Source organism: Nesoenas mayeri (genome assembly GCF_963082525.1).
Source record: "Nesoenas mayeri genome assembly, chromosome: 3".
In the NCBI taxonomy this organism is placed as follows: Eukaryota; Metazoa; Chordata; class Aves; order Columbiformes; family Columbidae; genus Nesoenas; species Nesoenas mayeri.
Window position 1 is genome coordinate 78,711,232 of NC_137544.1, and position 27,706 is coordinate 78,738,937.

Consider the following 27,706-nt stretch of genomic DNA (forward strand, 5'->3'; position numbering starts at 1 on the left):
CACACCTAAAGAATGACCAAGGCATAAATCAAAACAGAGGTCTCAATCATGCCATCAGCAGCAAGTCTGCAGTCAGCAGACACAAAGTAAGCCTAGGCCTTAAAGCATTAAATCCTTTACATGATGAAGTGTCCTTGAGGCACACACAAAATAAATGCACACAAATATATAGTAATATTTAAATGGTGCCTTGATCTAGTATTGTTAATGTTACCTTGTGGTGATACGAACAGAAAGCTAATATTTCTCTTAAGCACTCTCCCTTACTGCTTATTGGACTCACTTGTATCCTTGTAAGCTTACAAAATAAATTAGAAATTTAAGCCAGGCAGAAAGACTGATGCACTGCATTACTCCTCAAATCTTACTAAACAGTCTTGGTTAGACTATTGAATCTTAGAAATTTCTGTTGAGCTACAATTCTGTTAAAAGTTTCACTGTGACAACTAAAGCTTCAATGTAATGACTTATAGATTAACCTCACTTAACATTACAGGGCATAGTAAATAAAGTACTGGGAGTTGTATCAGGCATATGTAAGTTTAGCACCACACACACACACAAATTGAAAAAACTGCAGACTTAAACTTAGCATTTGAACACCCTAGCAGAATTAATCCAGATTTTGTAAATGAATAAAAATGCAACAATAGTACAAACCTTACTGAAGAATAAGTAAACTGGGAGCTTTTTAAAAATGTGGCTCTGTTAACAGGTTTCTGTGTTCACTACTTTAAGTATTGGTTATATGCTCAATTCAGCCTGAAGTGTGTCTCTGTCACTATTTCACAAAACACTTTGCATTCCACTTGTGATCCAATCCCCTTATCCTCCCAACTGTCTATCTACATATTTATATAGCTCTATAACCACAGTATCTGAACCTAATCTCTATGGTAACTGTAAGATTTGTTTACATGGAAAAAGAATATTAGAAATGTATGTAAATTTAGCTGTCATTTAAATAAGTGTTTTTTCTTTTGGGGGAAAAAAGATCCCTATACTGCCTCTTATTTCTCTTCCTTCCATCTCCTGCATCCCCACCAGGCAATGAGCCACAATTGGAAAGCTCTGCATCATACTGCTTCAACAGCCTGTTGTTGCAAATTCATAAATAGTTTACTTTTAATGATGAAGACAGTGCAGTCCTTTAGATCTTAACACTTATTAAAGAAAGATCATAAGGAGGACAATTAAAACATGATATTTGAAAAGATACTGTCATTAAGTCACCAAAGTAAAAAAAACATGCAAAACCTTTAACAGCTATACAAAAAGACGTAGTTTGGTGCTCAGCAACTCAGATCAATCTAGAAATTAAAACAGACCATGTCATTTACCATTTCCAGCAGTAAATATAGGACTAAGTACACATTTTACATAATACTCACAGACAGTAGGTACAACTCTGATAGTACAAGACCCCACATACAGACTGCTCTTTTTTAATAATAAATACCAAAGAGATGATGTATCACAGGTTTGCAACAATTATTTTTATAAGATTTATAGTATTTTGAAATGAGATTTACTGCAGCTCAGCAAGACCGGGAGCTAAATTACATTGAGGTCATGGCAACAGAAACAGTACTTTGAGCAAGGCATCATCAGCAAAATGGTAAAAAAAAAACCTACGAAAGCTGGTTGTTAAAAACTACTTTTAGGTACACGGATCTTTACCACACACAGAAGAAACCATTCTATTCCACCGATACAATTTTTTTTCTAGAAAACTTGCACAATATTTTGAAAAAATAGTTTAGAAAGGCCTATGAGAAGAAAAGTGAGCGACAATGAGCTCTGTGAACACTACACAGCACTGAGAAGAAAACTAGAACCTGTTTGAAAATCTTTCTGCAGCTTACAGCAATCATTTCACTGCAGAGAATCTCTTATGTACACCCTCCCTGATCGTATCAAGATTGTTCATTCAACAAAACTCCTCTTAACGAACAGAAAGTAAGTAAATTTACCATTTACCCTCTATTCAAGTAAACACGGTTGTACAGCCAGCATTTACTTTCTCAAAAGCGGGGTGACTGTCCCCTGCTCCTCCATGAAGCAATCTCAGCCCAGGCAGCCATGTCCTTATTCTCCTACAAACAATGTTTTTGAAGGAGAACAACCCCCTGCTCAGCGAACTTAACAGTTTCCCCCAGCATAACGCAGCGGAGCAAAGCCTGCCCCATCGTCAGCAAACGAGCTAAGGCACCAAAACACAGCAGTGGGGGCTCAGTAGCCCGCAGTCTGGATCTGCACCAGCACCGAGCCTCGCACCGGGGTCGGGACAGATGGACTGACAGATAGGACAGCATTTCTTCATACAACCCTCCCTTCTTTCCCTTCCCAGGCACACAAGCGAGCGTTTTACCTTCATGATGAGCTCAGGCTGCGGTAAAAGCCTCGATAGGGGCTGAGCGGCCGAGGCTGGACCTGGAATTTAAAACAAAGCGCTAAGGCACCGCACCAGCCGCTCGCACCGGGCGGGGGGAGGGGAGGCAGGGATCGGGGTGGGGGCGCCGGGCTCCTCCCGAAACTCCCCCTTTCTTTCCCTGGATCCCCTCTTTCTGCCCGGTTAACCCCCTCCCCTCTTTCCCCGGCCGCTGCTTCGCCTCCAGCTCCCACACACCGCGGCTTCTCCTACACTCGCTGCCACTGACGCCATTTCTGTCAGAGGAGGAGAAACTTGCCACAACAACAACCCACCCCCAGCCTCCCCTGCTGCCGCGGGGCGGGGGGGGAGGCGTCCCCGGCTGTCTCCCCGGGGTGCTTCGCCTCCTCCAGGCGGCAGAAGGGGACCCACAGGAGTCTCAGTGCTGGGAACCCCCTTACTCCCCACTTTACCGCGGGGAGCCGGAGAGAGAAGAGAAGAAGGGAGGCTCTTCCTCCATTGTACGAGGAAGAGTGCCTGTGTGCGCGGCGGAGGAGCGGGGTGTCGGTAGCAGCCCCCTCGACCCTCCCCAACCCACACACACGCTTTTGTAGGGGCTGCGGCTCCGGATCGCGGCGGCTCCTCCCCCGCCCCCCCTCAAATAAAGGAAAGCGCTGACTCCGCGGCAGGAGTTTCAGCAGCAACAGCCGCAACTCCCCGGCTCGGCGCAGCGGGTCCCGGCGGGGGGAGGGAGGGCGGGAGGCGGCAGAGGGGAAGAAAAGGAAGAAGAAGAAAAGAAGGGAGCGGGGACGAGGGAGGGGGGCGGGGAGAAAGGGGCCCGACCTGCTCGGCGGGGACACGGAGCGTGTGTGTGGAGGAGGGGGCTCCGTCCCCTCCCGGCGGAGGAGGCTGGAGAAGCCGTGGGTCCCTCCCGCACGCAGACGGCACCGATCCCCCCCGCTCCCGCCCCGCCGCTGGGTGTTCGGGGCGGGGGAGAAGGAGGATCGGCGAGTCCCGCCGCAGTCTCGCTACGAGGAGAAAAACAACCGCCCCCCTCCCTCCTGCACGCACGCCCGGCCGCCGCCGCCCGGCCCCGCGCCCCCCCGAGGGCCCGCGCCGCCTCCCCACAGCCGACGGCGGGGCTGGAGGGCTACTTCTCCAGCTCAGCGCCGTTACCTTTGTTCCGCGGCGCCCGCCCGCCCGCCCGCTACTCCCCCGACCGGAGGCGGGGGGGAGCGAAAGGAACGGGGCGAAGCCTCCTCTCAGCTCTGGGCTCCCTCAGCCGGCCTCGGCCCTCGCTCAACGCCCCAGCAACGGCTCTGCTCGCGGCGGCTCCGCGCGGCGTGCGGAGGAGCCGATCCGTCCTGCACAGACCCGGCGGCAGCGGCGGTGACTGCTCGACTCGGAGCCTCTCGGTCCCCCTCCCCCTCCCACACCGACTGACTGACTGACTGACGGACGGGCCAGGACACGCCCCTCACCCCGCCTCCTCCATTGGGTCTCGGCCTGCAGAGCCCGCCCTTCCCTCTGCCTCATTGGCTGTCGCATCGGAAATACTGACATCATTTTTTTCCACTTCTATGGAAACTGAGACTCGGCGCCGAGGGGGCTCATGGGTAACGCTGTTCTCGCTAGCTGCTCCTATGGACCAGAGAAGCGGCTCGGCGCGGCGAGCGGACTACATCTCCCAGGGTGCACCGCGCGCGGCCGCCGCGAGGGGCCGGGACCATCGCCGAATGCTAATGAGCCGAGGGGGCCAGGCTGGCGCCTGCGCGGTGGGGTGCTGGTGGCGCATTTTCCCTCAAGAGGGGAAGGTGGCGCCTGGCGGAGCGGAAGGGGGCGGTGCTTTTTTTTTCGCTCAGTGTCGCTGCCGTCTTCGCCGGCGCAGTTGCCACTCGTGGAGCGAAGGCTGTTCGGGGTAGCGGGGCGCAGCTCCGGCTGGCGGCGGAGGTGAGGTGAGCAGCGGCTGCCTGCGCTGAGGCTGGGCGCGTGGGGCTGCCCCGTGCCGCCTGTCCGTTAGCCGGCCGTTGGTGGTGGGAGGCGCTGCCGCCGCCCAGTGCGGAGTCTGGGCGGGGGAGAGAGACGCGTGCCTCCGAGGAGCCGGTCCTTCCCCTCTGTGCGGGGTCGGGCGGCGAGGGTGAGCCCAGCTGCGGCGAGAGCGGGTCCCGCGGCCGCCCCGCCCAGGAGGGGCTGGCGGGCTGCCCGGAAGGGGGCCGGGAAGGGGGCCGGAGCCGGCGGCCGCCGTTAGTGCTGGGCGGTGCCGGCGGGCAGCGGTGTTGTCGCCGGGGCGGGCTGATGGAGCGTTCGGGGGCCGGGGCTGCGCCGCGCTGGCGGCGGGCGGTGCTTCCTTCCCCGGCGGCTGAGCCCGGCTGCCGACAGCGCTGATCAGAAAATGGGGGTGGACGACGGGTAGGGGAAGCGAGGAGTCTTCGGCTCTCGGTCTCGCTTTCTCTAAAATGGCGCTGGTGAGGCTGGACTGCTTGCCTTTGAGTTGTGAAAGCACCTAGGGAAGCTCTGCTGCCTCCGTCGCGTTTACATCTCTTAAGTTGAACTCAGGAAAACAAACCCTATTTCCTTTGGTTTGACTATGATGTTTTGGGAGGGGGTTAGGCATCTGCAAGCAGAGTAACAGCTTAGCGTTCTTCGTGAAATTTGAGTTTTAACTTGAGAAGCGATTCAGAAGTAGTCAGTTTCTGTCTTTGAGTCAGCCTGCAGCCTGAAAATCCTGCCTGCCTGCTGTCACAGCGTAGTGCAGGGACTGACAGCCCAGGTATTGTTGCCTGGCTTCTGTAGCGTGTGTGCTCCATTATATCTGGAAATCGTATTAAAAGCGAAGAACAATTCCAGCAACAGTATGTTCTTGCTGTCCTGTTGTTAGCGTTGAAATTGCAGCTATGAAAAGCTGCTTGTTTCCTTAGCTGCATCCTCGTGGGAAGTGTGTCACTATCCTTCCATCTGTGGGAAGTTAACTACCCTGAAGTTGAATACAAGGGTTTGTTCGGCATCAGCCTCGGAGGGGTTATAGAGAGGACTGTGCTAATTAGAATGAGGATGTGAACTAGGGTGACAACTATCTTGTCCAAATTATATTTGGATTAGGAGCTCTGATAGCCCTTTTGAAACAATACACATTCACAACAGTTTCTGTGTATTCTTTCTGAAACAGACCTTTTCATTTCTATCTCCTCGTATTTGGGCCCTTTCCCCCCCCCCCCCCACTGATTACGATGACATCAGTGTCTCATTGTGCTAAGTTCTGTGATAGAGCCAATTTGAAAACTTTCTGCATCGTTCTTTTGCACTAGAGCTCTCTCCTCCATTGGTGGTTATCTTTTGTTCTCTGTGTAACTGTGCTGTGATTTGAGCCACTGAGATGATTATGATGCTTTTTAAAACACTGTCTGTATATTGAACCTAGACTATTTTGGTGATCATGTTCCCCTAATTTGGAGGAGCAGGAGAATATTCTGTAGAATGAGATGGAAGGGATGAGGTGAGAAGCTGTTTTACGAAGCTCCAAAGGGAAGACTTTTCTTGATATGCAACCTACAACTAATATTACTTGCATCCTCTATAGAAAGCTCCTAGACATAGATCATAACCTCAGGTATATTTTTTTAGAGTAGTTCCAGTTTATGGAAGCTCATGTTGCCATCTTATCCTACTGTCTTGTGTGTTTTCAAAGAGATTATTAGAGAGAAGACTTGCAATGTAAAAGACAGTTCTGCAGGCTCTCTGTTGTGATTGTGTGGACTGTGCCCATAACAGCTGTTCTGTATGCTTTTGTGGGAATACTGAGAAATAACTGGAAAAATAACTTAGTCATGCATTAATTGAATTTTTACTGGTTTAAAAGGCAAAATGGCCTTAACTGCTTTAATCTTTTGAATAAGCATACTTGTAATGAATTCTTGCACTTTCAGTAACAAAAGGCTTTGCATTCCCTTTAATTTATTAACTCCTGGCAATGTTACTTTTTATTAGGTGGTGCTGACTGAGATCTTGTCTTTAAATGTCCTCATTGAGAAGACTTTCTGCAGTTGTGTGACTTCTGTAGTAAACTGGACAGTCACTTGGGTAGGAAACACTTAATATCAAGTATTTCCCAAGTGTGTCAAATGTGATAGCTTCATGCAAAGAGCAGTAAAATTACAAGTCTTATATGATGGTATTCTTCCTTATGGGCCTTTAGAAGCAGCTTCATTTACATATTTCTTTATCAAGTGCCCCTTTCTTTGTATAAGCTTTGGGGAACTTCCGCTTGCTGTTCTTGTTTTGGTGCATGTATTATATGTGTAGCTGCCTGAATAATCAAACTGTTTCTCTTTTCCCTATTGGAGGTTACCTGTCACTTAATTTAAAGGTAGCACAGCAGTCTGGAACAGTTTAACTACAGTGATTTAAACTAAGTTACCATCCATGCTTTGCCTGTTAGAGCATTTTCCCTCCCTTTTATTAAAATTTAAAAAAAAATCTTGGCACTTTTGGGAGAAGTGCCTGACTAATTTTCTGCTGACAAGCAGCATTTCAGGTAGCCTCCTATTAGTTTTTTGCCAAGACATGCGAAGATTTATTTTGATGCTGTGTAGTACTAGCAAATTTCAATGTAGTTGGAGACTCTTAGTGTCCTACAAGCAGACAAGAAACCTCCTAATTCCCTGAGAGGAGAGGAAGAACTATAACATTTACTTTTAAGCAGAAACTTTTACAGGGAAGCAATTCCAGCCCCCAGATGTCTTCCCAGCTCTGTTGGGTAGCTAGGTACCTCCAATTCTAAACCATCTGTGTGGCTTTTTGACAAATAATAGTTGCAAGAGAGTTGTTAAGTTGATAGTGACTCCTTATATCCATCTCTACCAGCTTCTTTCTGCTTAAAACATCTGGAGGTGGACTGTGATAATCTTTATTTCACTTCCTCACTGAAGTCCTTTGAGACTTATGTAAGGGTGCAGATTGACAGCTGACTCTCAGTGGCAGTGCTATATTAGAAGCAGTTCCTGTCCCTTCAGTTATACCAACAAGCTGAAAAGAAAATAAGGGAGCTGAGGCTGTCAAATCTGATTTGGATTACGGTGTGGCATGACTGTTTGTTGTGCTGGCACACCATGGGATAGGATGGAAAGGTGATAGCTGCTAAGAAACTATGCCAAACTTTCCCAGAAGGTGCAGTCTTAAGAGCATTCTGCTGGTAATCATTTCTTAAATAGCTTTTCTTGCCCCTGAAGTGCTGATATATTTGATTAATATATACAGTGAAGCAAATAAAGGAATTGATCCAAACCTAAGCTTTGAAAATAGTTATTAATGCAGATCAGTTCCCAAGTTTGGACCACTATAAATATTTGTGGGTGTGGAAGGTGGGAATGGGAGTAGGTGAGCTGTACTGAAAGGGAAAGATCATGAATATTGGGAAATACCAGTTTGTTTAGCTAGCTTAAGAAGCAGTGATCCTACTGCTGATCTTTTTTTTGTTTTTGATGGGAAAATATTGCTTCATTATTTTGAGCAACTGTGGGACATAGTTTATTCCACTCATGTTAACCACTCCCCTTAGTGTATCTACATTAAAAATGTATCAGTCTGTACTTATAAATATTGCTTTAGAAGTTATTTTTATGGATAATTTATATAACTACTCAGTTGCTCCAGGGGCAAGAGTACATCCTTTCCAGGGTGCTAGCAAGTCACTGAGAAATGATGCTGAAGTAGCATGAGACTTCATGCTACTGCTGCAGTTCCTGTCTTAAAATGGCATTAGAATTGTTTTGAGCTGCTGCATCTGCAGTGCAGCAAGGAAGGCTAGAGGTGAAAGGACAGAAAATCTATTACAAAAAACAGTCTGAAAAAAATGCAGATATAGATGACCAAAGGTATGTGAAGTGAAACATAATCAATAAAAAAATCGTTGAGCTATGTAGGGAATGGATACTATGAGGTTTGTCATAAGTCTATGATGTATATAGTATATGGAGAAGTGTGTAAAGATGTCTGTGTGCTTAAGCAGAGGCAAGAAAATGGTATATTCCTGCTCTGCCTTTTAAAATAAGATTGAAGAACTCTATCAGAAGGATGAAGCTAGTGTTAAGCTTGTTTAGGTTGCATTGATGCAAGGTATATTTTTTGCTCTTGTGCATCTTCACTTTTGTATGAGGAAAGTGTTTTGGGACATCTAATCAGATTAGTTATACCAGGTTTTGTATGTGCTGAGTGTCTTCTCTAAAGACTTCCAGTCGAGCTTCATTGTTTTGTATGCTAATATCCTAACTGCTTCTCTATCATCTAAGCGTTCCAGTATGTGTAAAAGAGCAAAGAAAGTCCAGAGTTGGTTTAAACTATTATTGAATAATTTTTTCAAAAGTTATTTAATACGTGCTTGTTCCTTTTCTGAATGACATGCGAAAAACTTAATGTAGTGAAGGTAGTATTAACTGAATGTGTCATGTTCAGAATTGGAGTATTTGCACCTAACCTTAAAGTAAGCTGACTTTTTATTAATTGTATGCATCTGTTTTTTACTTCCCTAATTTTTGACCTAAATAGTGTTAATAATACTTTCTTTAACAGTGGACTACCTCTTATGAGATAAAGAAATGGATGGAATGGATGAAACATCTAAAAGAATCCTAGAGCCATACCAGTATTTACTTCAACTACCAGGCAAGTTTCTTTGTACTGTTTTGGTTTTAAATATCAACTTTTGTCTCAGGAAGTATAAGCCAAGAAGTTTATCCATTCTTGATTTGTGGATTTAAGAGTAATTAAAAATAGTACTTTTCAGTATTTTGTCTTCCTCTTGTAGAACCACCCTTTTGGTTAGATTGGTACAATAGCTATTGAGTCTGTCTGCAGTGCAAGTAGTATTTCTGTTGCTCTGTTCTCCATTCGGAGTAGCTAACTTGCTACTTTTTAAAACTGGTAAGGGCAAGTCCTGAAGGCTTGATCCCATTACTTAAAGAACAAAACATTGTCAGCCCTAAGTTTATCTGCTTACTGTACTGAACTCAATGGGTTGTGTGTTGTTTGGGGTTGGTTTTTTTGTTTGTCCTTTATTGTTGTTGTTTGTGGGTTTGGGTTTTTGGTTTTTTTGTTGTTGTTGTCTTGTTGTTGCTTTGGTGTTGGGTTTTGGTGGCTTGTGTGTTTTTTGGTGTTTGGTGTTTTTTTTGTTTGTTTTTTGGGTGTGTTTTTTTTTTGGGGGGGGGGGGGGGGGTGGGATGAGGATGAGGGTGTGTGTTTTTGGTTTTAAATAGCCAGCTTCTTCCATGTAATTTATTCTCCCTGGTATATGTAGAGCCAGACATTCTTATGTTTTGGCTGTACCTGGATTTCTTCACTTGTGAGAGAATCAACCAGTCCTTGTGTGGTAGCAGATCAGTAGCACTATGCATACAGATGAAGTTGTCAGTTTTCAGCAGTACCTCTTTTAGCAGAGTTCAGGAGGCAATTTGATAGAGAACTACTGTATGAATATGCCTCTTGGAAGCCTCTTAGCTGACTAAACAGATTGTTTGCTGTTGCTCTTACTTGTACATCTAAAGTGTGAGGAAGACCATACAAATTATCAAAGTGACTAGATTTGTAAAAACAGTGACGGAACTACTTTGTCATTTGAACTGTTGCATTATTGCCTTCTGTCCAGCTTATATAGCATACTGGTGGAGTTAAGCAAAATACAAAATATGGTAAATATTAAGGAAAATAATTCTGACCAGAATTATGTTGACTGGAGTAGAAGACCGTCTGTCTAGGCGAGTAGCATAATGAATCACAGGCGCAGTACTAACTGGCTTTTGCACATCTGCAACAAGACCTGTATATCAGCAGGGTAGGTCCTGTGGGTCTTAATTCATTATATTTGTGTATAATTAATTTCATTATTACTTGCTACAAATACCCAAGATTGTCTTATCTACATTTGTGATTTCGTTTGTTTTGGCAGTTAGCACTACTTGAATTGAAAAATAAAAAAAGGAGAGAATTTGGCAGTAATGTGCCTTTTTAATGCCAGAAAGTTCATTTCCTCACAGTATATTTCATTTGGATACGTTAAACTGGGTGGTGATTTTGCTGGAGAACTACCTTGAGAATGAACCTACAATATTCCAGACTGCTTTCTAAGAGCTGGTCCTGACTAAATTTACTTTCCTCCAATACCAGCTTTAAGTGTGCTTGTTGTTTGGTTAGATTATCTCATATAACCAAGGTATATTGTAACAACTCTGCACCTTTTGCTGATAATTATTTTTTAAGGTATTGTATGTAACAGAAAAAAAAAAACCAACCCTCAGCTTTCTAGTAGGAAACATACAGTAGACTAACAGTGCCAAAAAAAGCTTCCACAGGCAACTGCTTGACTAATAGCTCTTCAGTTAGCTTTAATTTTAAATTATGCCTCTAGGATGTACACTTAACCTTCCTATCTTGACTCCTGTGGCTGAATTCCTATACTTTGATTTCAACCCTGACCACCCTATAACAATTGTTTATATAATGTTATACTTATTGACAGTGCAAGCATTTTACATACTATCCTACTGAAGTATCATAAACCTGATTGTCCACTTTAACGTCTTGATCTCTTGTTAATTTAGTTTGTTCTGGAGAAGGCCGGAGAGAATACACACTTCTCTCTATGCAGAAATTGTGGCTTGATTCAAAAGGGAAGAATTCTCTTAAACTCGGCAGGTAAAAGTGGTGCACCTGTGGAAAAAGCTTGTACTGAGTAACAGCTGAAGCAGCAAGGGTTCACAATCTTAACTGGATGTTAACTGGTCTTGAAACATTGTGGCTTTGCACAAAGTCAGCTATATGCCAAGTACAGATGAGTAGGAACCAGTTAACTTGTGTGAACCTTGGAATCAGTATGAGGACTGGTGCTTGGTGAGAGGGAAAATTTGGCATATGCTAGCTGTTTATAATTAGGGTAGAGCCCAAATGAGCTGCCTGAGGTAATCTAACAAGATCTCTCTGAAAAAGGCAGTTTCATTCTGTCCTCTTTATGCTTCTAGCAGTATTCTCCTGCTGCTTAACTTGTGCCAGTTGTCGGCTTGCTAACCAGATGATTAGGTAGTATTAGTCACCTGACCTGTTGAACTTTGCTGATGAATCTTCTTGTCTTGTTAGTGAACTGGCACAAGGGTGGGGACAAGGAGCCATTCGTGTGTTGGATCAGCTTGAACTCTGAGGGACTTTTGCAGAAAGCTTGGCTGAGTGTCAAGCATGGTCCTACAATAATCCAGTTGCTTATGTTGTAAGACTAGTTAAAAACCAAACTCTTCAAACTGTGTAGTAACCTTATGAATTAATTTAGATGCATATCAAACTTTGTTTATATAAAAAGGGATTGTGTAACAGTATTAAGGCTCTTTGGACAAAAAAAAATATAGGTTCCTGCTGACGCTGTCTGTAGTGTAAGAACACGGATTTTTATAATTGTTAAGGATTAATCTCTCAATGCAAGAGAAAGTTCATTACTCTGATTCCTATTAATGAAATACAGCTCATAATGGTAACACTTGTCTAGTTATTTGACTTAACAGCACTAGGATGTAATTTCTCTATGCTGAAGGTGGTTGTTTGTGTTTTTTTTACTATGTTACTATTTTAACAGCTAGTATGGTAATTGTTTATTCCTTCCCTTGCAGAATTTAGTGCTTGGGAGAACTTACATTTTGAAACAGTAACTTCTCCTGTAAACTCTCATTGTATTAGAACATTGCCATACCAGAATATAAGTGTTCTGCCTAATCTAGTATTCTGTCCTTTAGTCTTGTAAACAAAGTGCAATAAACAGGCTTAACTTTCACAAACTCCAATGTGGTTTGTCTCAAAAATGGCCTGATTCACACAGATTATGAATCTTTTATCTCTGAGTGGCTGAGTTAACAGCAGTAGCTGGTTTTGCAGCACTAGGGAGTAAATAGAGCTTCAGTTGCAGTAAAACTGGTATGGTCAACAGCTTGCTTTTGGAAGGAGCGCGTTCGGATCCCATTCATGATGGTGCATTGCTCTGGTCTTGGCTGCAGTCTTTCCTAGGCTTGTTTAGCAAGCTAAACAGTCAAGATTGGCTTTTTGTTTTCAGCTTTTTCTGCTGGATTGCTGAATTTGACCAGCTTGGTGAATAAGTGCCACAGAGCATGATGGCTGCTACTGGCACAGCTACATTTGGCTCATCAGAGGCCTTAACTTGGGCCAAATTCCTGGAGGAGATTGCAGCTCTTCAGTTCCAGAGATGCCTGGGGGCAACCACTGGGCCAGAAGAAAACTACATCCCTGCCCCTAAAAGGTGTGCAGTGCTAGAAAATGTCACCAAGCAAAGGAGCAGTGGATGAGGGTCAGCAGCTTGTACAGCATCAGAAATAACAAAAAAAGCAAGACTCTACAGGTTCAAGAACCTGAAACTTCCAGGTATATTGAAGGAGGGGCAGGAACAGTCTCTGCGTATCAGGTTGGGAAGTGGATGCTCCCATAGTGGTGAAGGCTTCTGGCACCAGGAGAAAGACTTCCAGTTTCTCAAGCAGATGTGCCATTGTGAAATAGGTTCAGTGCACTGGAAGAAGACACATGACTGGAAGCTCTGTATACAACGAAATATCAGATCAGCACCCATTGGTGGCAGCAGCAGCAGCACCTGACAGTAGTGTGGAGGCTGTATCCTACAGGGGACAGGCCTCCATCTGAGCTGCTATCTTAAGGAGGGTTGCTGCTTCTGAGTATCTCTGATCAGGGATGTTATGGAGGGGCTGCCAAGTGTGTTTGACCCTGGGGCTACTTAATACTGCAGCTCTTCCACTTGAGTACTAATGGATATAGCAAGGGGATGTCTGGAGCTTATCAGTCATGAGTACGTGGCTTTTGGAATGAGGGTCATGGGCACAGGAAGCCAAATGCCTTTTCTGCGTGATCGTCTACCCCATTCCCTGCACCCTCAAGAGGAACAGACAGATCCTGCCTGTCAACAAATAGTTGCACAGTTGATATTGATAGCAGAGATTTGGATTTTATGACCACGGGATTCCTTCTGCAGATCAAGGACTACTGGGAGGAGATAACATCCACCTACCCAAGTCAGGGCAAAAGTATCTCACCCAACAGGATGAGCAACCTGGAGAGAGGGAACATGAACTAGAAATTTCAATAGAGAGAAATGACTATCCACAATCAAGTAAGGAAATGGTGAAGTTGCAAACAAAGAGTATAGGCTGATGTGGACAAGAGACCCCTTGTAATCACCAGGGCACAGCTGAAGGCAGCCCATCCCAGGTGTATGTGCTCAAACATGGAAGCAGGAACAGGACAACATGATAAGGGAAGCTCTCACTTTTTCTGAGGAATCTGCAGGAACAAGCGCCCCTGAAGTGCATCTACACAAATGCATATGGCATAGGGAATAAACAGAAGGAGTTTGAGATCTGCATGCAGTTGCAGGGCTGCAGTTTCATTGGCGTATCTGATGTGGGATTGCTCACAGAGCTGGAATGCTGCAGTGCATGTTTATGGGCTGCCTGGGAAGGTAAGGAGTGGGAGTTATCTTTTATGTAAAAGAACAGCTAAACTGCATGGAGCTCTGCCTTCAGTTGGAAGCCTGTTGACTGTTTGAGTTAATATTAGAGGGGAGATCAGTGGGGGTGATGCTATACTAAGTGTTTGCTAAAGACCACCTGAGCAGGAAGAAATAGCTGAGGCCTTCAGACAGTTGGAAGGTGACTCATTTACAGACTGTGGTCCTCATGAGAGACTTGAGCTGCTTCAGTATTTGGTAGAAGAAGCAGCACAGCTGGGCACAGACAATCCAGAAGGTTTTTGGAATGCATTGATGACATTTGCTAACACAGGTGATCAAGAAGCTGATGAAGTAAGGCATTATGCTGGACCTCACACTTAGAAACAAGGAAGAGTTGATTAGGACACAAAGACTGGGGGCAACTTTGGCTGTGGTGACCATGGGATGGTGGCATTCAGGATCCTGAGAGAGGGGAAAAAGGAAAAAATCAGGATTACAACCCTGGACTAGTTAAGCCTATTTTGAACAAAGGAGTTAAAATAGACAGTTCTACAGTGACCTTAATCTGTCATAAGTGGCTGCCCTGGTTTAAAAGTGTATGGACATGCTCTCTTTGCTTGTCTTCCTGCAGCTTGCTTACCCTGCCTCTGGTGGTCTTGTAGCTATGTGGGGAGGTCTGCTTGGGGACTTTATCTATTTAGCCCTAATCCATCAGAGGCCAGAGTTACAGATGAAACTGTACAATATAGCTGAGATAATGTGGTAGTTTGCTTCCTCCAGAAGGGCAGTGTCCCATCCCCAGCTCTCAGCATCTGCTGCTTACCCTGTATGGATTCTGGCAGACCCACTTGATAAGCTGAGTCGGTACATAAAGCTGGCAGAAAACTAACCTAGCAAAAAGCGGGCAGTTTTCTGCTGGGGTAGTGAGTTGAATTAGCTTAGTAAGCCTCTAATGAGGGCTAGGTTAATAGTCCCTCTGCTCTTTCCCATGCTGTTCTAGCCCTTTTATGTACCCTCACTCTGAGTGGGGTGCTGCCCTGAAGGCATAGTTTGTGGTCACTTGAATGCAGCAAGAGTGAAGAAATACTAATCAGGAGCATGTGCAGAGCTGGAGGTCTGAGAGTTTTGGGTTTGTACCCTGTCACAAGAACAATTGTGTATATAGGCAGTAATCAGGCTGGTTTTTTTTTTTTTTTTTTTGAAAAGTAACTCATCTGTCTAAGGAGGTGGGAGGGATTGTCTTCAGTACATCTTTAATCTAACTTGATCTTTGCTTCAAGGATAAGGGGTTTACATTCTTATTTGCAGAAGGAATTGTATCAGAGTGAATCTATTATGTTCTGAATATTTTTTTCTTGTCTTTGCCACTGAGCATTACTAAGGAGAAAAGCGTTCTGTAGTTGCTGTTTGATTTGGGTAATATTGGGATCTTAAGCATATGAAACCAAATGCTTTTAGCGTAACTTTTATCAAAGCTTGGTTCAATAATGTCTGTTTTTGTAGCTCTATACAGCTGGTAGAGATTTTAATTTTGGAAGTTAGACCTCTATATTCTTCAGTTTTACAGTAGCCTGCTTAGAATAATTAACAGAGCAGTGACAGTGAGGAAACTGGATAGTTCTGCCAGTGTTAAGTTTTACTCCTTTTAATTTTGTCCTTGTGTTCCTGGATTGTTGTCTTCTCTAGTTTGGGAAGAGGAGAGATGTGGCAAGGAACGGAGGCTTCTGCATCTAGGCTTTCAAGACCGGTATTAGAGGGGTTTGGTTTCTTGTCATCATAGCATGGCTGTAGGCATAAAATATGCATTCAGAAAATTGCTGTGATGTCACAGACCAGGTAGGATTGACTTCAGAACAAGACAAAATAGCATTTATGTAGCAGTAACATTCCTTTAAAGGGGATCACAAAAGCAAATCTGCACCTGTAAAAGGAAGATTTATGTTTCACAATACAGATAGTGACTTTTCCTTGAATAGTCAGTGTCTAGACAGCATTGCTAGTCAAGGTAGACAAGTCTAATAAGTCAAATGCTGTCTGTACTAAGGAACTGAAATTGCTAAAATCAATGTGTATGTTAATAATCCATTTGAAGTGTGTGTTAGTAGATATGTTCCTTATGATGAAAGAACACTTGTTGCTGAACATCCAGCATTCCATAAGCATACTTTCTAGGAAACACATTCAGAAAAAGAGTTAGCTGCTTAATGTAGAGAAGTAGGCATTGTCTGTGTCACTATAACTTAGAAGTGAATATACAGCTATAATAAGGAACATGTCTATAGTGTTATGTTATCTCTGAGGGGTTTTCTTTATGGATGTACTGAAATATTTGTTAATACTTAACCGGCAAGCCATAGAATTTGGCAGATGTTTGGAACAGTTACTCAAAATTTTTGAGCAATCTTTTCTCCTGAGTTAACTCATGCAATGATTTTAAAATAAAATAGTGAGGCTCTGGTGGTTACAAGTGTGTGGTGAGTCAAATCAGAGAATCAATCTGGCCAAAATCTGATCTAATCACATCAGGAAAAGTGGAGGCGGGGGGCTGAGTGTCTAAAGTGTTTCAAATCCTTAGCATCTGTAGATGTTGTGAGAAGCAGGTCTAACTTGAATTAGCGGTGGTACTTTAATGTAAGAGTTTAAGCTCTTGAGTGCTGCTCTGATTTTGTCTTAAAATGTGAGCTCTTGTTACCTATGTTAGTTTCTTCTAATGCGATCCAAAAGATGGTAGTGATGTGAAGCAGTGGAAATCTTTGGGAACTGAGACAAATTGAAGCCTGTTGAGCCAGGGAGGAAGATTATCACCCTTGTACAGAGCCCAAACCACAAAGCTATTGCTCACCTGGTGACAGCTTAATTAGAAAGGGGAAAAATATTCAGTCCAGTTTCTTCAGGGTATATTACTGCAACTGAATCTATTTTTATTTTCCTGTTCTGTATGTGCTGGTCACGCAGCAATAGAGAAGCCTTGGGGAGAGATTCAAATGTTGGCATTTCTTCAGTGCTATGTGCAAGATGGCATGATCAACATGAGGACTCATATTGCAGAATTATGATGTGTCTCAGATCTTGAGACAAATAATATGAAACCCACTGTCTAGGTTGTACTGCTTTGAAGTTTATTTAAAACTTTTTTCCAAAGGCCTTGTGGATGTAAGCTACATATGCAGAGCTGTTTGTTGAAACCTGTCTTGCAGTTATTTGAAGATCTTATATGTAGCTGAGCTTGTCAAAGTTCAGAGCAGCATTGTCTCAGTGTGGGTATGGGGTGACTGTATTTCATATTGATCATTAGTAGATACTGAATAAATATTCGTATGTGACTCCTAGCAATTTATTAAAGAAAGGTGGCATCAACAATTTATTGGCACGTAGGTTAATTTCTACTAAAATTAACTTCATAATGTAAAATATATCTGGTTTGAATAGTAATGGTTATTTTACCACTAAACTTGGACTTTTGATCTTGTCTTTCATTCTTGTGAAACAGGGTGACTGCTTGGCTCCACCCAAATAGATTTAGCCAAAGCAGAACAAATGCTGTCATTTGTAGGTTGACTTCTCACGTATAAGATAAATGCCTGAATTCTTGGAAAGTTCTGTTGTGTCCAGAATGTTCTGTTCAGATTTTCCTTTAGTTATTTAATAAGTATGTCAACTGTCACTTTCATGCTCTACAAATGGCCAGTAGCAAGTGAAACTATAGGAGAAAGACCTAAAACTTGAGAGAAATAGATATTCAACAGATATTCATGTCTTCAACTAATAATGAATCATAACTGAAACTTCTTAATCTGTTACATATGCAAAAACAAAATGCTTGGCAAACTAGGGCTTGCTTTCAGAAGCAGTAGGCTGGTCTGTATAGGTTACCAACATATTCAGGATAACTTACCAATTAAACTGCCAGAACTAAATACAGTAATCTGTAAATAGGTGCTCTGCACATTACTGTGAAATTTTTAAACTGAAGTTGCTGATAATGGTGATGTTTATGTAATGAGGAAACAAGATGCATACTTACTATATTTTTGTGCTTTCAAATGATCATGCTGATCAGCTTACTGGTCTCAAGTCAGCTGTAGTTAAGACAAACTCTTGTCCCTAATAATGAGCTTTATATGATTTTTTTTTTTCTTTTATAAATGCCTGTAACGTTTTTATTGTAGGTAAGCAAGTGAGAACCAAACTGTCACAGGCTTTTAATCACTGGCTGAATGTTCCAGAAGATAAAATACAGGTACTGGCTAATTATTTTTACCAGGCTGTTACCTTTCTTCCAAGACTACTGATAACAGATGATTCGCTTATATAGCATAAGTGATCTAGAAATCTTAAATGCACTAGTCTGAACATATTGAAGTAAACTTTCAGGAAAACAGCTTTAGTGCAAAGCTTTGACTGTAATGTAACACTAAAGAAATTACTTCCATGACTTGTCATGTAGAATAGTTACTTCCTTCCAAGTGTGCTTAATCTTCTTAAGTTGTAGACAAGCAGCTACCATTGTTACCCATTTAACAATAACTCAATTATTAACATTATTTTCAATTACTCACAAACAAAGCTAAACAGTTACCTTGTAAACTACACAAATGTAGTGGTTGAAAATAAAATCTTATGATTTTGACACCAGAATTTCAAAGCAGTTAAGTCAACTTTATAAACCACTTCTTGTTCTGAACCTAGAACTGTGGTTGTCTTATACAGTCTAGAGTCCTTATTCCCCAGTGAGAAGCATTAGGCTAGGAATTCTAATTTTCTTTTTGCTTTTCTTTTGGACATATCTGTACAAAATGTATGGCTGTGTATTTAAACACTACGGCTTGTAAAATGATAAATTATTCTCTTGGTTGGACTACAGTCTTGCCAAACTGCATATCAGGGGTGGCAAAGGTTCTCTGTATCAAAAAAAAAAAATAAGTAAGGAATTAAAATAACCAATTATGTGGTTTTGACTATTACTCAGCTGGTCCCTAGTTATTTTCATTAGCTGTAGGCAGAAGTACCTTTAGAGTTTGTGAAGGAGCCCTCTTTAGGGTGGCCTAAGAGTGATGCTTCATAGTCCTCAAGTAGCAAAATAGCAGAAGTGATTTAAAAAGTGAAGGAAGAGGCTGTATTCATCATCTAGTAATTATTTTCTATTTTTCAACCTGCCTATATAAATTCTTAGCCAGATTTATTCTGGCTAGACACTTCTTACCCATAGTGCTCAGCTACATATCCAAATAAAGTGTATTATATAGTAACCTGTGTTTTGTATGTATGGGTTTAGTCTAAAATCATAGATCAGAATTCAAACTGGAAGAAGCCTCTGGAAGTTACCTAAGACAAGCCCTGCTTTAAGCAGGGCTTGTTTTGTAGCTACTTTAGGCTTCTGGAGGCTTTGCTGAGTTTTGACCATGTGAAGATGTAGATTCTGCAGCCTCTTTGGGCCTGTATTTTTCCTATGCTGAGCCCCTTCCATGATAACAAACTCTTCCATTCTGTCCAATTGGGATTTCTTATGCTGCAGTCTGACTGTTGCTCTTGCCGTTTTGCTGGGCACCTATGGCAGTATAGGCCTGTCATTTCTAGCTCAGTTTATACCATGACAGTGTACTATAGTAAACTAAACCTGCAGTGCCTCTGTGTGAGCAGAAGTTACCAGTTTTACCTGTCACTTTTAAACTGATAATCCTGTAACCGTTACTGAAAACTTAGACCACGTGTTCTGGTTATCTTTATGAAGAAAACTGATGCTTTAATGTTTCCTTTACCACTTAAGCTATTTGTGATGGAACTGTAATATTTTTATTCTTCAGGTCATTTGGGGACAAAAGCAAGATGCTGGCATCTTTTAATCTGCATCCTGCAACAATTATTACTGCTTTTGTGCATACTTGTACTAATTTTAATAACTTAAATTTGAGGTCTGCAGTACCACCTCTAGTCATGTTTTTGACATCTCTGATAATCTTCTTCAGATGTCTCAGTTTCTAGCAGCCTGATTCCCTTCCAGATCTTTGTATTTCTTTTATTAAAAATCTGAATTCTGGCACTCCTTATAGAACATTCTTTCACCTTAGATCATTTGTTTTCATGTGGTATATTTAGATGAATAGAGTTGAGGAGACTGTTTCTTGGTAGCTGATTTACTATTGGCTGCCACCGTTTCACTTTTTTCCCAGTCCAGTGGTCTTATTTTTTTTTTCCCCACACTCACTGCATCTCCAGCACTCACCTGATGCTGTACTGAGACATGTCAGCTTGTTGAATTAGATACACTGGGTTTGTCAGATAAATGTCTTCTCAGAAGGCAGTGCAATGGCCTAGAACAGGGCCAAGCAAATTCTAAAGCTGCTGTGCAAATAAGGAGGTAGAAATTTGTGTGTTGGAGTGATAGTGCAGCCACTGATTAGATAGAATTAGGTTGTTAGAAAGCATAACACTGCACTGCTTCTTCAGTTTTCATTATGAAGAGCAGTCTTCTCACTTCCTTAGGCTACTCCCTGATGTCTTCTAAAATAACCTTTTTATGCTGTCTAAACTTTTTTGCTCCTTACTTTCAACTTTAAAGCATTTTGACACTGTCTTAAGTTCACAAATAACTTAATTCAAACACAGAGTCATGAAGCACTGCTATTTCAATTACACCTTAAATGTCTAGAAGCTGCAAAAGTTTGTGAAACTGACAGTGATATGAAATAGGTTAGCAAGAGAAATCCTAGAATAGGCTTATCCAAGGAATTCACAGGATACATGGGAACTTTCCTGATAGTACTGAGAATGATGTAGTGGACTAAAGGAATATTTGGACAAATAGGCATGCAAAGTTGCTTTCATGAAGTACTCTATCTGATTTAAAGTCAATGGACAACAACATATCTTTACAGGTCAAAGTAGGGCTCATTTCTAGCTGGTAGATGAGTCATTAGTGTTTAAGTAGGTGGTCCTTGCAGTCATATCTTGGACAAACAATTAGACTGCTGGGTTTGGGGGTTTAGTCTTTGGGAGAGTGGTTGCTGAATACTAGGTGACTTGCTGCTGAAGAAAGTGCTTGCAGTCAAGTCTCCTTTTCTGACAGCACCCACCGCATAGAACCATGCTAGGTACTTGCCGCTATTTAATAGTGGCCTTGCTATTTTTTTAAAAGCAGTTGAGTGCAGTGTTTGTAGCTAGCAAGTGTAATTCGTTCATTAGCATTAGAATATCTTAATCAGATGTGTTTTGCAGTGAGTTTATAGATTATGCAGTTTATGTGCCTAAATTTATTTCAATTTAGGCAAGTGGTAAATATACTTGTACCTTGTGTAGCAGCTGTACAATAAAAGCAGTATGTAGTCTTGAAACTCTTCATTTCTTGTTGAATCGCCCTGCTTTGGGATTATTAAATTTCACTTTTAGTCAAGCGTAGTCAGCTGCAAGCTTGATGTTCTGAACAGTTTATTCCGTACCTCAGGTGGTGTATGATATTGGTTTACCTAATAACAAGTAATAAGTGTGTAGAAAGCTTCCCAAAATAGGTTATAGCTGTTGCCTTTCTCCCAAGGACTTTCCAAATGATGATTCTCTCTTCAGAGAGAATAGTCTGTCCTTTAAGAGCTCAGTACTGAAGAAAACTACAAAAAGTGTGGGGAAAGAAAGATGAACTGTCTCCACTTACCAAAACAAGGTTTAAGAGACAAATATGTTAATGGATGATACCTGACACTCAAGAACTGACACTGGGAGATCCTGGGTTAGTGTGTCTAAACTTAGTTGCTTTTTTTCCCCCCTCTTCATGTTTCTAGTAAGTTCCTGCATGACTCCTAGAGCAGGGTTTATTTTAGAATTGCAGCAACAGTGAAGAGGAGCATGCATGTGGAAACACTTCAGGGAGTAAGTTCACTTGGAATCTGAAAACGTTACACAAAATGCGGAGCACATGATCCAGGATTTAAAGCAAACCAGATGATGAAAAGAATCATAAATCTGCATTAATTGTAAAAGCAAGCAGTCTAAAGGGGAACCTTAGTGATGGAGAATATAATGCTTTAAAACCTTATCCATTTTAAGTAAGGTCTTATAAAACTGCATGTTAAATTGCAGTGGCAGGCTGAATAATTTTCTTTTCTTGTAATAGGTTATCATTGAAGTGACAGAGATGTTGCACAATGCAAGCCTACTTGTGGATGATATTGAAGATAACTCGAAGCTACGACGGGGCTTTCCAGTGGCACACAGTATCTATGGAATTCCATCTGTAATCAACTGTGCTAATTATGTGTATTTCCTTGGCTTAGAGAAGGTTTTAACCCTTGATCATCCAGATGCTGTTAAAGTTTTTACCTGTCAACTTCTGGAACTCCATAAAGGCCAAGGCTTGGATATTTACTGGAGGGATACTTACACCTGTCCTACGGAAGCTGAATATAAAGCTATGGTACTGCAAAAGACAGGTGGTCTCTTTGGATTAGCTGTAGGCCTCATGCAGCTGTTCTCAAATTATAAAAAAGACTTAAAGCCACTTCTTAACACACTTGGCCTCTTCTTCCAAATAAGAGATGACTATGCCAACTTGCACTCCAAAGAATATAGTGAAAACAAGAGTTTCTGTGAAGACCTAACTGAGGGCAAGTTCTCATTCCCAACCATTCATGCAATTTGGTCAAGACCTGAAAGTACTCAGGTGCAAAACATCTTACGTCAAAGAACAGAGAACATAGATATCAAAAAATACTGTGTACATTACCTTGAAAATGTGGGTTCCTTTGAGTACACTCGGAATACCTTGAAAGAGCTTGAATCTGAAGCCTATAAACAAATTGAATCACTTGGGGGAAACCCTGAGCTTGTAGCACTAGTTGAACAGCTGAGCAAAATGTTCAAAGAAACTGAAAATTAAAAACTTAATTCCTGGGGTGTATTGAAACTTTTTAAAATGGGAAAACAAGCAGACTATCTGAGAGGTGTGATAATCAGTCTTGCTTAAAACTCTTCTAGCCACATTACAGAAATTGCTGTTATAAACAATTTGTCACTGAGTATTAAAATATATACCCTGTTATCTATACAATCATAACTGTAACTGCTTACAGATGGCTTTGTTAAAGCAGATGTACTAGAACTGAAACAAGTTTTGAATCTAAATGTGATAATCTTTACATAATCATAATATTATTTCAGGCCTAAAACTCATAACTTTAACCAGGCTAGTGTAGATTTCTGGCTGAAATGGTGTTAAATTAAATGGGACTGACCTGACTTGACTGTATTGTGCATTTTCAAACAATGCTTTAGTAAATCAAAATGTACAATCTTAAATAACAAAAGAAGATACTTGCAACCACAATGCACATAAAACTGTTGTGTGATGTTTCAAAGTTAGACTTGGGAAGATCAAATGGATCAGCATACTAAGTTCTAAAGTGAATATCTTATCCAGATAGAGGATATTTTCAGGGTAATGCAAATTATGAAAGAATCTTATTTGCATATAAACAGTCTGAAAGTGTAGCTTTATAAAGATTTCTAAATACCTTAAAGAAAATATTCCATTGCATCAGCAAAGCATAAATTTGCTCCTGATTCAAGCTTTGCAGTGAATAATTTTGATTGGCTGGTTTTAAGTTTTTTATCCTGTCAATGATTTTGTAGCCAGGGACTTAAATCTATGCATTGGAGCTCATATGTGTAACTGTAAATAACAACATAGTAAGCTGCAACAGAAACAGAATGGGATTCATACCAGGTAACTTCAGGACACCATAATTGGTGCAGTTTTCTTTAATCTCTGTTTATAACTGAGAAAGGCTTCCAGGAGTTGTTTCATAGTTCATACTGCATTCCTGTTCTGAGTTGCTATCTGGAGGCATGTTATAGGTCTCTCCAAAGAGAAATTCTGTAATTTTTTGGTAAAACCAAGTACAGCATCTTATTCTACAAGCTATAATACCATTTCAGTTTTGTTTAAATAATTGCTTAAATAGTGCTTTAAAATTATGTACACAAACATATCGAAATAGACCTGGAACTGAGTGCTAGATTTGAGGAGGGAGTGCTCATATGTGACATAACATTCTGCTTATCTATTTATATAAATATATATATGTGTGTGTGTGTATATATATACATATATGTAAAGGTGAACAAAAAGTAAGCAGAGATGGTGGTTTCTTCTTGGCTGGGCTCACTTCAATCAGGTTCAGTTCCCTTAGTCTTCACAGCTACATGAAGCTTTTCTTTGGTGTAGGGAGGTAATGGTTTGGATCAAAGGTAGGACTGGTGCTATCAGTGGTGGTATTAGCTCAAGCATGACCTCAAAATAAATGGCCAGAGGTCCTGTGCTTTTGACAGCTGAAGGACAGTTTTATGCAGGTGTTTATTTACAGTGCCTGGAAAGCAGGGAGAATCATGGCCTCAATCCACTAAGCAAACTGACTGAAGAAGGTTGCTGTAATGTCTTCTGTGGTCAGCCTTAAGATTCTTCTGAAAGGGATCAAGCATGAAAGAATTCAGGATGACTGCTTTCAGTCAGACCTAGTTATGGATGATAGCCTATCCCTGTTATCTACATGCTGAGGAGGAGTCTTTGTCTGCTCTATAACAAGGCATGGAATAATAGCCTTCTTGCTGAATGGACTTGGTTGCCAGGACTAAATAGCTTGAGGTTAGTGAAAGGTGGAGTTTTTTTAATGTTAATGACAGTTAATTGTATTTTTTTTTTTAATAACTTGCAGTGCTCAGTAAACCTGGGAATTTTTAATACTTCATGAGAAAATACTGTCTGAAGTACAATGTTTATTTTGTGCCATGTCTTGGAAGTTGCTAAGGTCTGTTGCAGCTGGTGTTGAAGGGGAGAGCACTGAAAAAACTATTGTCAGGAGAATCTCCTAGCCCTACTGTGAAATATATCCTTGTGCCTATTAGGATGTTGTAACTAACATATACAATGCAAAGTGCAGTCAGTGCCATTTCACATCTACTCAGTTGCTGGATGTAAACAGTTCTGTGTAATCAAACTTTCATGATTAGGTAGCTCTTATTTTTATTAGAAAAATAAGAAATAAGAAAATAAAATAAGAAAAATTCTCTATTATCTGAGACTTATGATATGTTGTCACTTTGATTCATTCTAGCAACTCACTCCAATATTTATTCTAATACCATATCTTGTAGAATATGCCTTCATTAACACAGGAGAAAGTACCTTGGAAGCTTTTCCACTGTAGGCCCCTTAAACCACAGATGAGTAAGAAGGGAAAAGTGTCCCCAGGAAAGAAAGCTTGACCAACAAGAAACCATGCAGGTCTGTCTTACTGTTCTGCCTTTCAAGGCTTTTGATACCAGTATTCAGAGCATACCTTGAAGGTATACTTGAAAAGACCCAGATGCAGAGTATTATTATTCTTCACTTTGGTTAGGATAAAATGAGGTCTCTGTTTTTTCTTGATGTATGCAGGAGTTGGAAGAGGCTGGGATCTTTTCCCCTTCATCTGTTAAGCAGGTAGAGTATATTTAAGTATTAAGCATCAGCAGTGATGATGCTCTATAGTCAAGGTACATTTTATATTTTGTGCCATAAGATGAGACTGTGTATCTTCCTCAGTATTCTCCAATATTAACTCTGGTACAGGCTCCTGGAGTTAAGCTATGTTAGGGAAATCACTTCCTTAAAGCAGCATGAGAATTCTTGTCTGCAGAATTAGTTTAGTTGTGTAAGTGCTACTCTGTTGCTATGCCTCCCTCAACACAGGGAGTATGGTTTATTCTTGATATTCACAAGAGATGCATTGCTGTGGAATGGCAATGTGGAATTGCAAGTGGAAATGCCTGTGGGGAAATAAAGGGGATGCTGGTTTCAATATCAGTCCATTTGAGCCAGAACTGTTCCCATTATTGTCTTCCTTCCATTGCAAACACGTCCTACTTTGATCAGGGGGTTTGGCTCTTGCATTGTGTATAAAGCGGGAGGCAAATACTCATCAGTCTCCAGCTTTTCCCCCTAACTTCGATCTGTTTTCTCATTGTGTGCTTGCTTGGGTATAAATGAATGTTGGCACCTGTCTGAGTGGCCAGTTATTGGATGGGTCCTCATCTCTGCTTCTTCAAAGGTTGATGTTATCACCATCCATTCTGGTGAAAACTGCATCATTTCAGGATTTTCTGAATGAGATGGCTTGTCTTCCACCTCTCCCTTGGAGCTCAGGCTTTTCAGGTGCCCACTAAGTGCAGTTTTGTATGTATCAGTCAGTTGGTGATATAGCCTAAAAATGTTCATGACAGTGGGAAGGTAGCTGTCAATACTTCTTTATGCCTCCAGCTTCACGGTTGATTTTGCTAATTATGAAATATTGAAATGCCTCCATGTGATATGGAAATTTCCTATATTAATGGTTTCTTTCCCCAGTTACTGTTAAAATGCTAACATGGTATTAAAACATGGGATTTGTCTGTTATTTCTTTTTCACCTTATATAGAACTGGTTTGAACTCTAATGTGTCTTTAGGATTGAATTGGGCCAGGCTTTTATTCATGTGCAAGAGCTATATAGGTGTCTATTGCTCCTCTTTGTTCTGTCTTAATCTTATAATTTTACATTTCAGCTTTGATATTTACCATATTCTTTGTATTATTTGCTCGGTACTTTCATTGTCATTCTTGTATTTTCTCAGCTATATTTCTGTTCTGCTACTAATACCGTAGCACACACAATACTATCAAACTTGGTTTTGATCCTGAACAAAAAAAAAATATTTTGGGTCTGCTTTTGAAACATTAAATCTTGGCTCATCATATGTCTTCAGAAAAGTCATCCAATATTTTCTGTGATCCTGAAATGCCAAACTTTTTTCCAATAAGCTAAACCCTGTAATGTATTTTATATTGCCATAAATTATTTTTGTCTCATTTAGCTTGAGCTCCTTTCCCTCTGCTAGCTGTCTCCTTTTAACACCCAGTTTGCTTTGGTGGTAATGTTCACTAGGCCTTTCTGTGAAACAACTCGCTACCCCTGGGGCAGAGGAGTTAATTTTCATTTGAGTTAATGAATTATCCCACTCAGCAAGAGCCTGATGAATGTTGGAGCTGGCAAGTGGACAGAGGCAAGAACAGAGCCAGGGAAAGGGTTGAAGAGAATAAGAAAACCCATTTTAGGCTTCAGGGGCTGCCTCACTTTATTTCACCTCATTTTACAGCATCTCCTTCACTTTGTTAGAAAAGGCTAAGAATGCAGTTGGTTCACCTGAACTTCTTGTCTTGCTTTCCAAATGGAATGTAAGAGATATTAAAGTTATTTATTTTTATAGTTATTTATGTAACTTGAATATATCATCTTAAGGTTTTGATTAAAGGTGAAGATTGTTTCATTACTGTATTTTTCTTTAACAATTTTTCTATTCTTGAAGCCAGGGAAACATAATCTGCTATGTGCCTACTTGGCTGGATTGCTACCTCACATTAAACATCCTTCCTGAATAACTTTTAGCATAGCTGAGAACCTGAGTTCACCATTTCTGCAGCATTATTTTTAATTACTTTAGAAGGTACCTTTGTGAGTGGCTAGGAACAATACATGATTCATTAATTCATTTTCAAGCATGTTATCTGCAAATGTTATAGTGAAGATGCAGGTAAAACCACATGAATCCTGATAGTGTTCCTCATCTGTATGCCCTATGGAACAAATAAGTTCTCGCTTAACTCAGTAGAAAGGTAATTTACCAAGCATCTGTTTACTACAGCATTGAACCTAATCTCTTGTATTTTACACCAACCAAAATGAATGTTCACTAAATTCTGAAGTTAAATCCTTTTTCATTTAGGTGTTCATAAAATGCAGAAGTTGCAATTCTAGGTAATGAGGTGAAAATGTT

At 41.2% G+C, this 27,706-nt stretch overlaps 2 protein-coding genes across 9 annotated transcripts in view; one reads left to right on the forward strand and one right to left on the reverse strand.

The window, feature by feature from the left end:
- ARID4B (AT-rich interaction domain 4B) overlaps window positions 1–3,774 on the reverse strand; it is a 93,063-nt gene extending 89,289 nt beyond the window's left edge. For both annotated transcript variants that reach the window (XM_080340933.1, XM_080340932.1), the window contains exons 1-2: window positions 3,548–3,774; window positions 2,372–2,433 (exon numbers count right to left, since the gene is read on the reverse strand). In XM_080340933.1, the coding sequence (XP_080197059.1) occupies window positions 2,372–2,377 (6 nt within the window). In that variant the 5' untranslated portion in view covers window positions 2,378–2,433; window positions 3,548–3,774. The remainder of the gene's footprint in view (window positions 1–2,371; window positions 2,434–3,547) is intronic.
- Window positions 3,775–4,184: 410 nt separating this feature from the next.
- On the forward strand, window positions 4,185–26,621 carry GGPS1 (geranylgeranyl diphosphate synthase 1). Of its 7 annotated transcripts, none has more exons than XM_080342624.1 (5): window positions 4,185–4,326; window positions 6,356–6,448; window positions 8,936–9,028; window positions 18,041–18,111; window positions 21,976–26,621. In XM_080342624.1, the coding sequence occupies exons 3-5, from the start codon at window positions 8,962–8,964 to the stop codon at window positions 22,735–22,737; spliced, it is 900 nt and encodes a 299-aa protein (XP_080198750.1). In that variant the 5' UTR covers window positions 4,185–4,326; window positions 6,356–6,448; window positions 8,936–8,961; the 3' UTR covers window positions 22,738–26,621. The 7 variants fall into 7 exon arrangements, with proteins under 7 accessions (XP_080198750.1, XP_080198748.1, XP_080198753.1 ...); XM_080342625.1 differs by having other exon boundaries at window positions 4,192–4,321; XM_080342626.1 differs by lacking the exon at window positions 4,185–4,326 and adding an exon at window positions 4,366–4,508.
- Window positions 26,622–27,706: the final 1,085 nt, after the last annotated feature.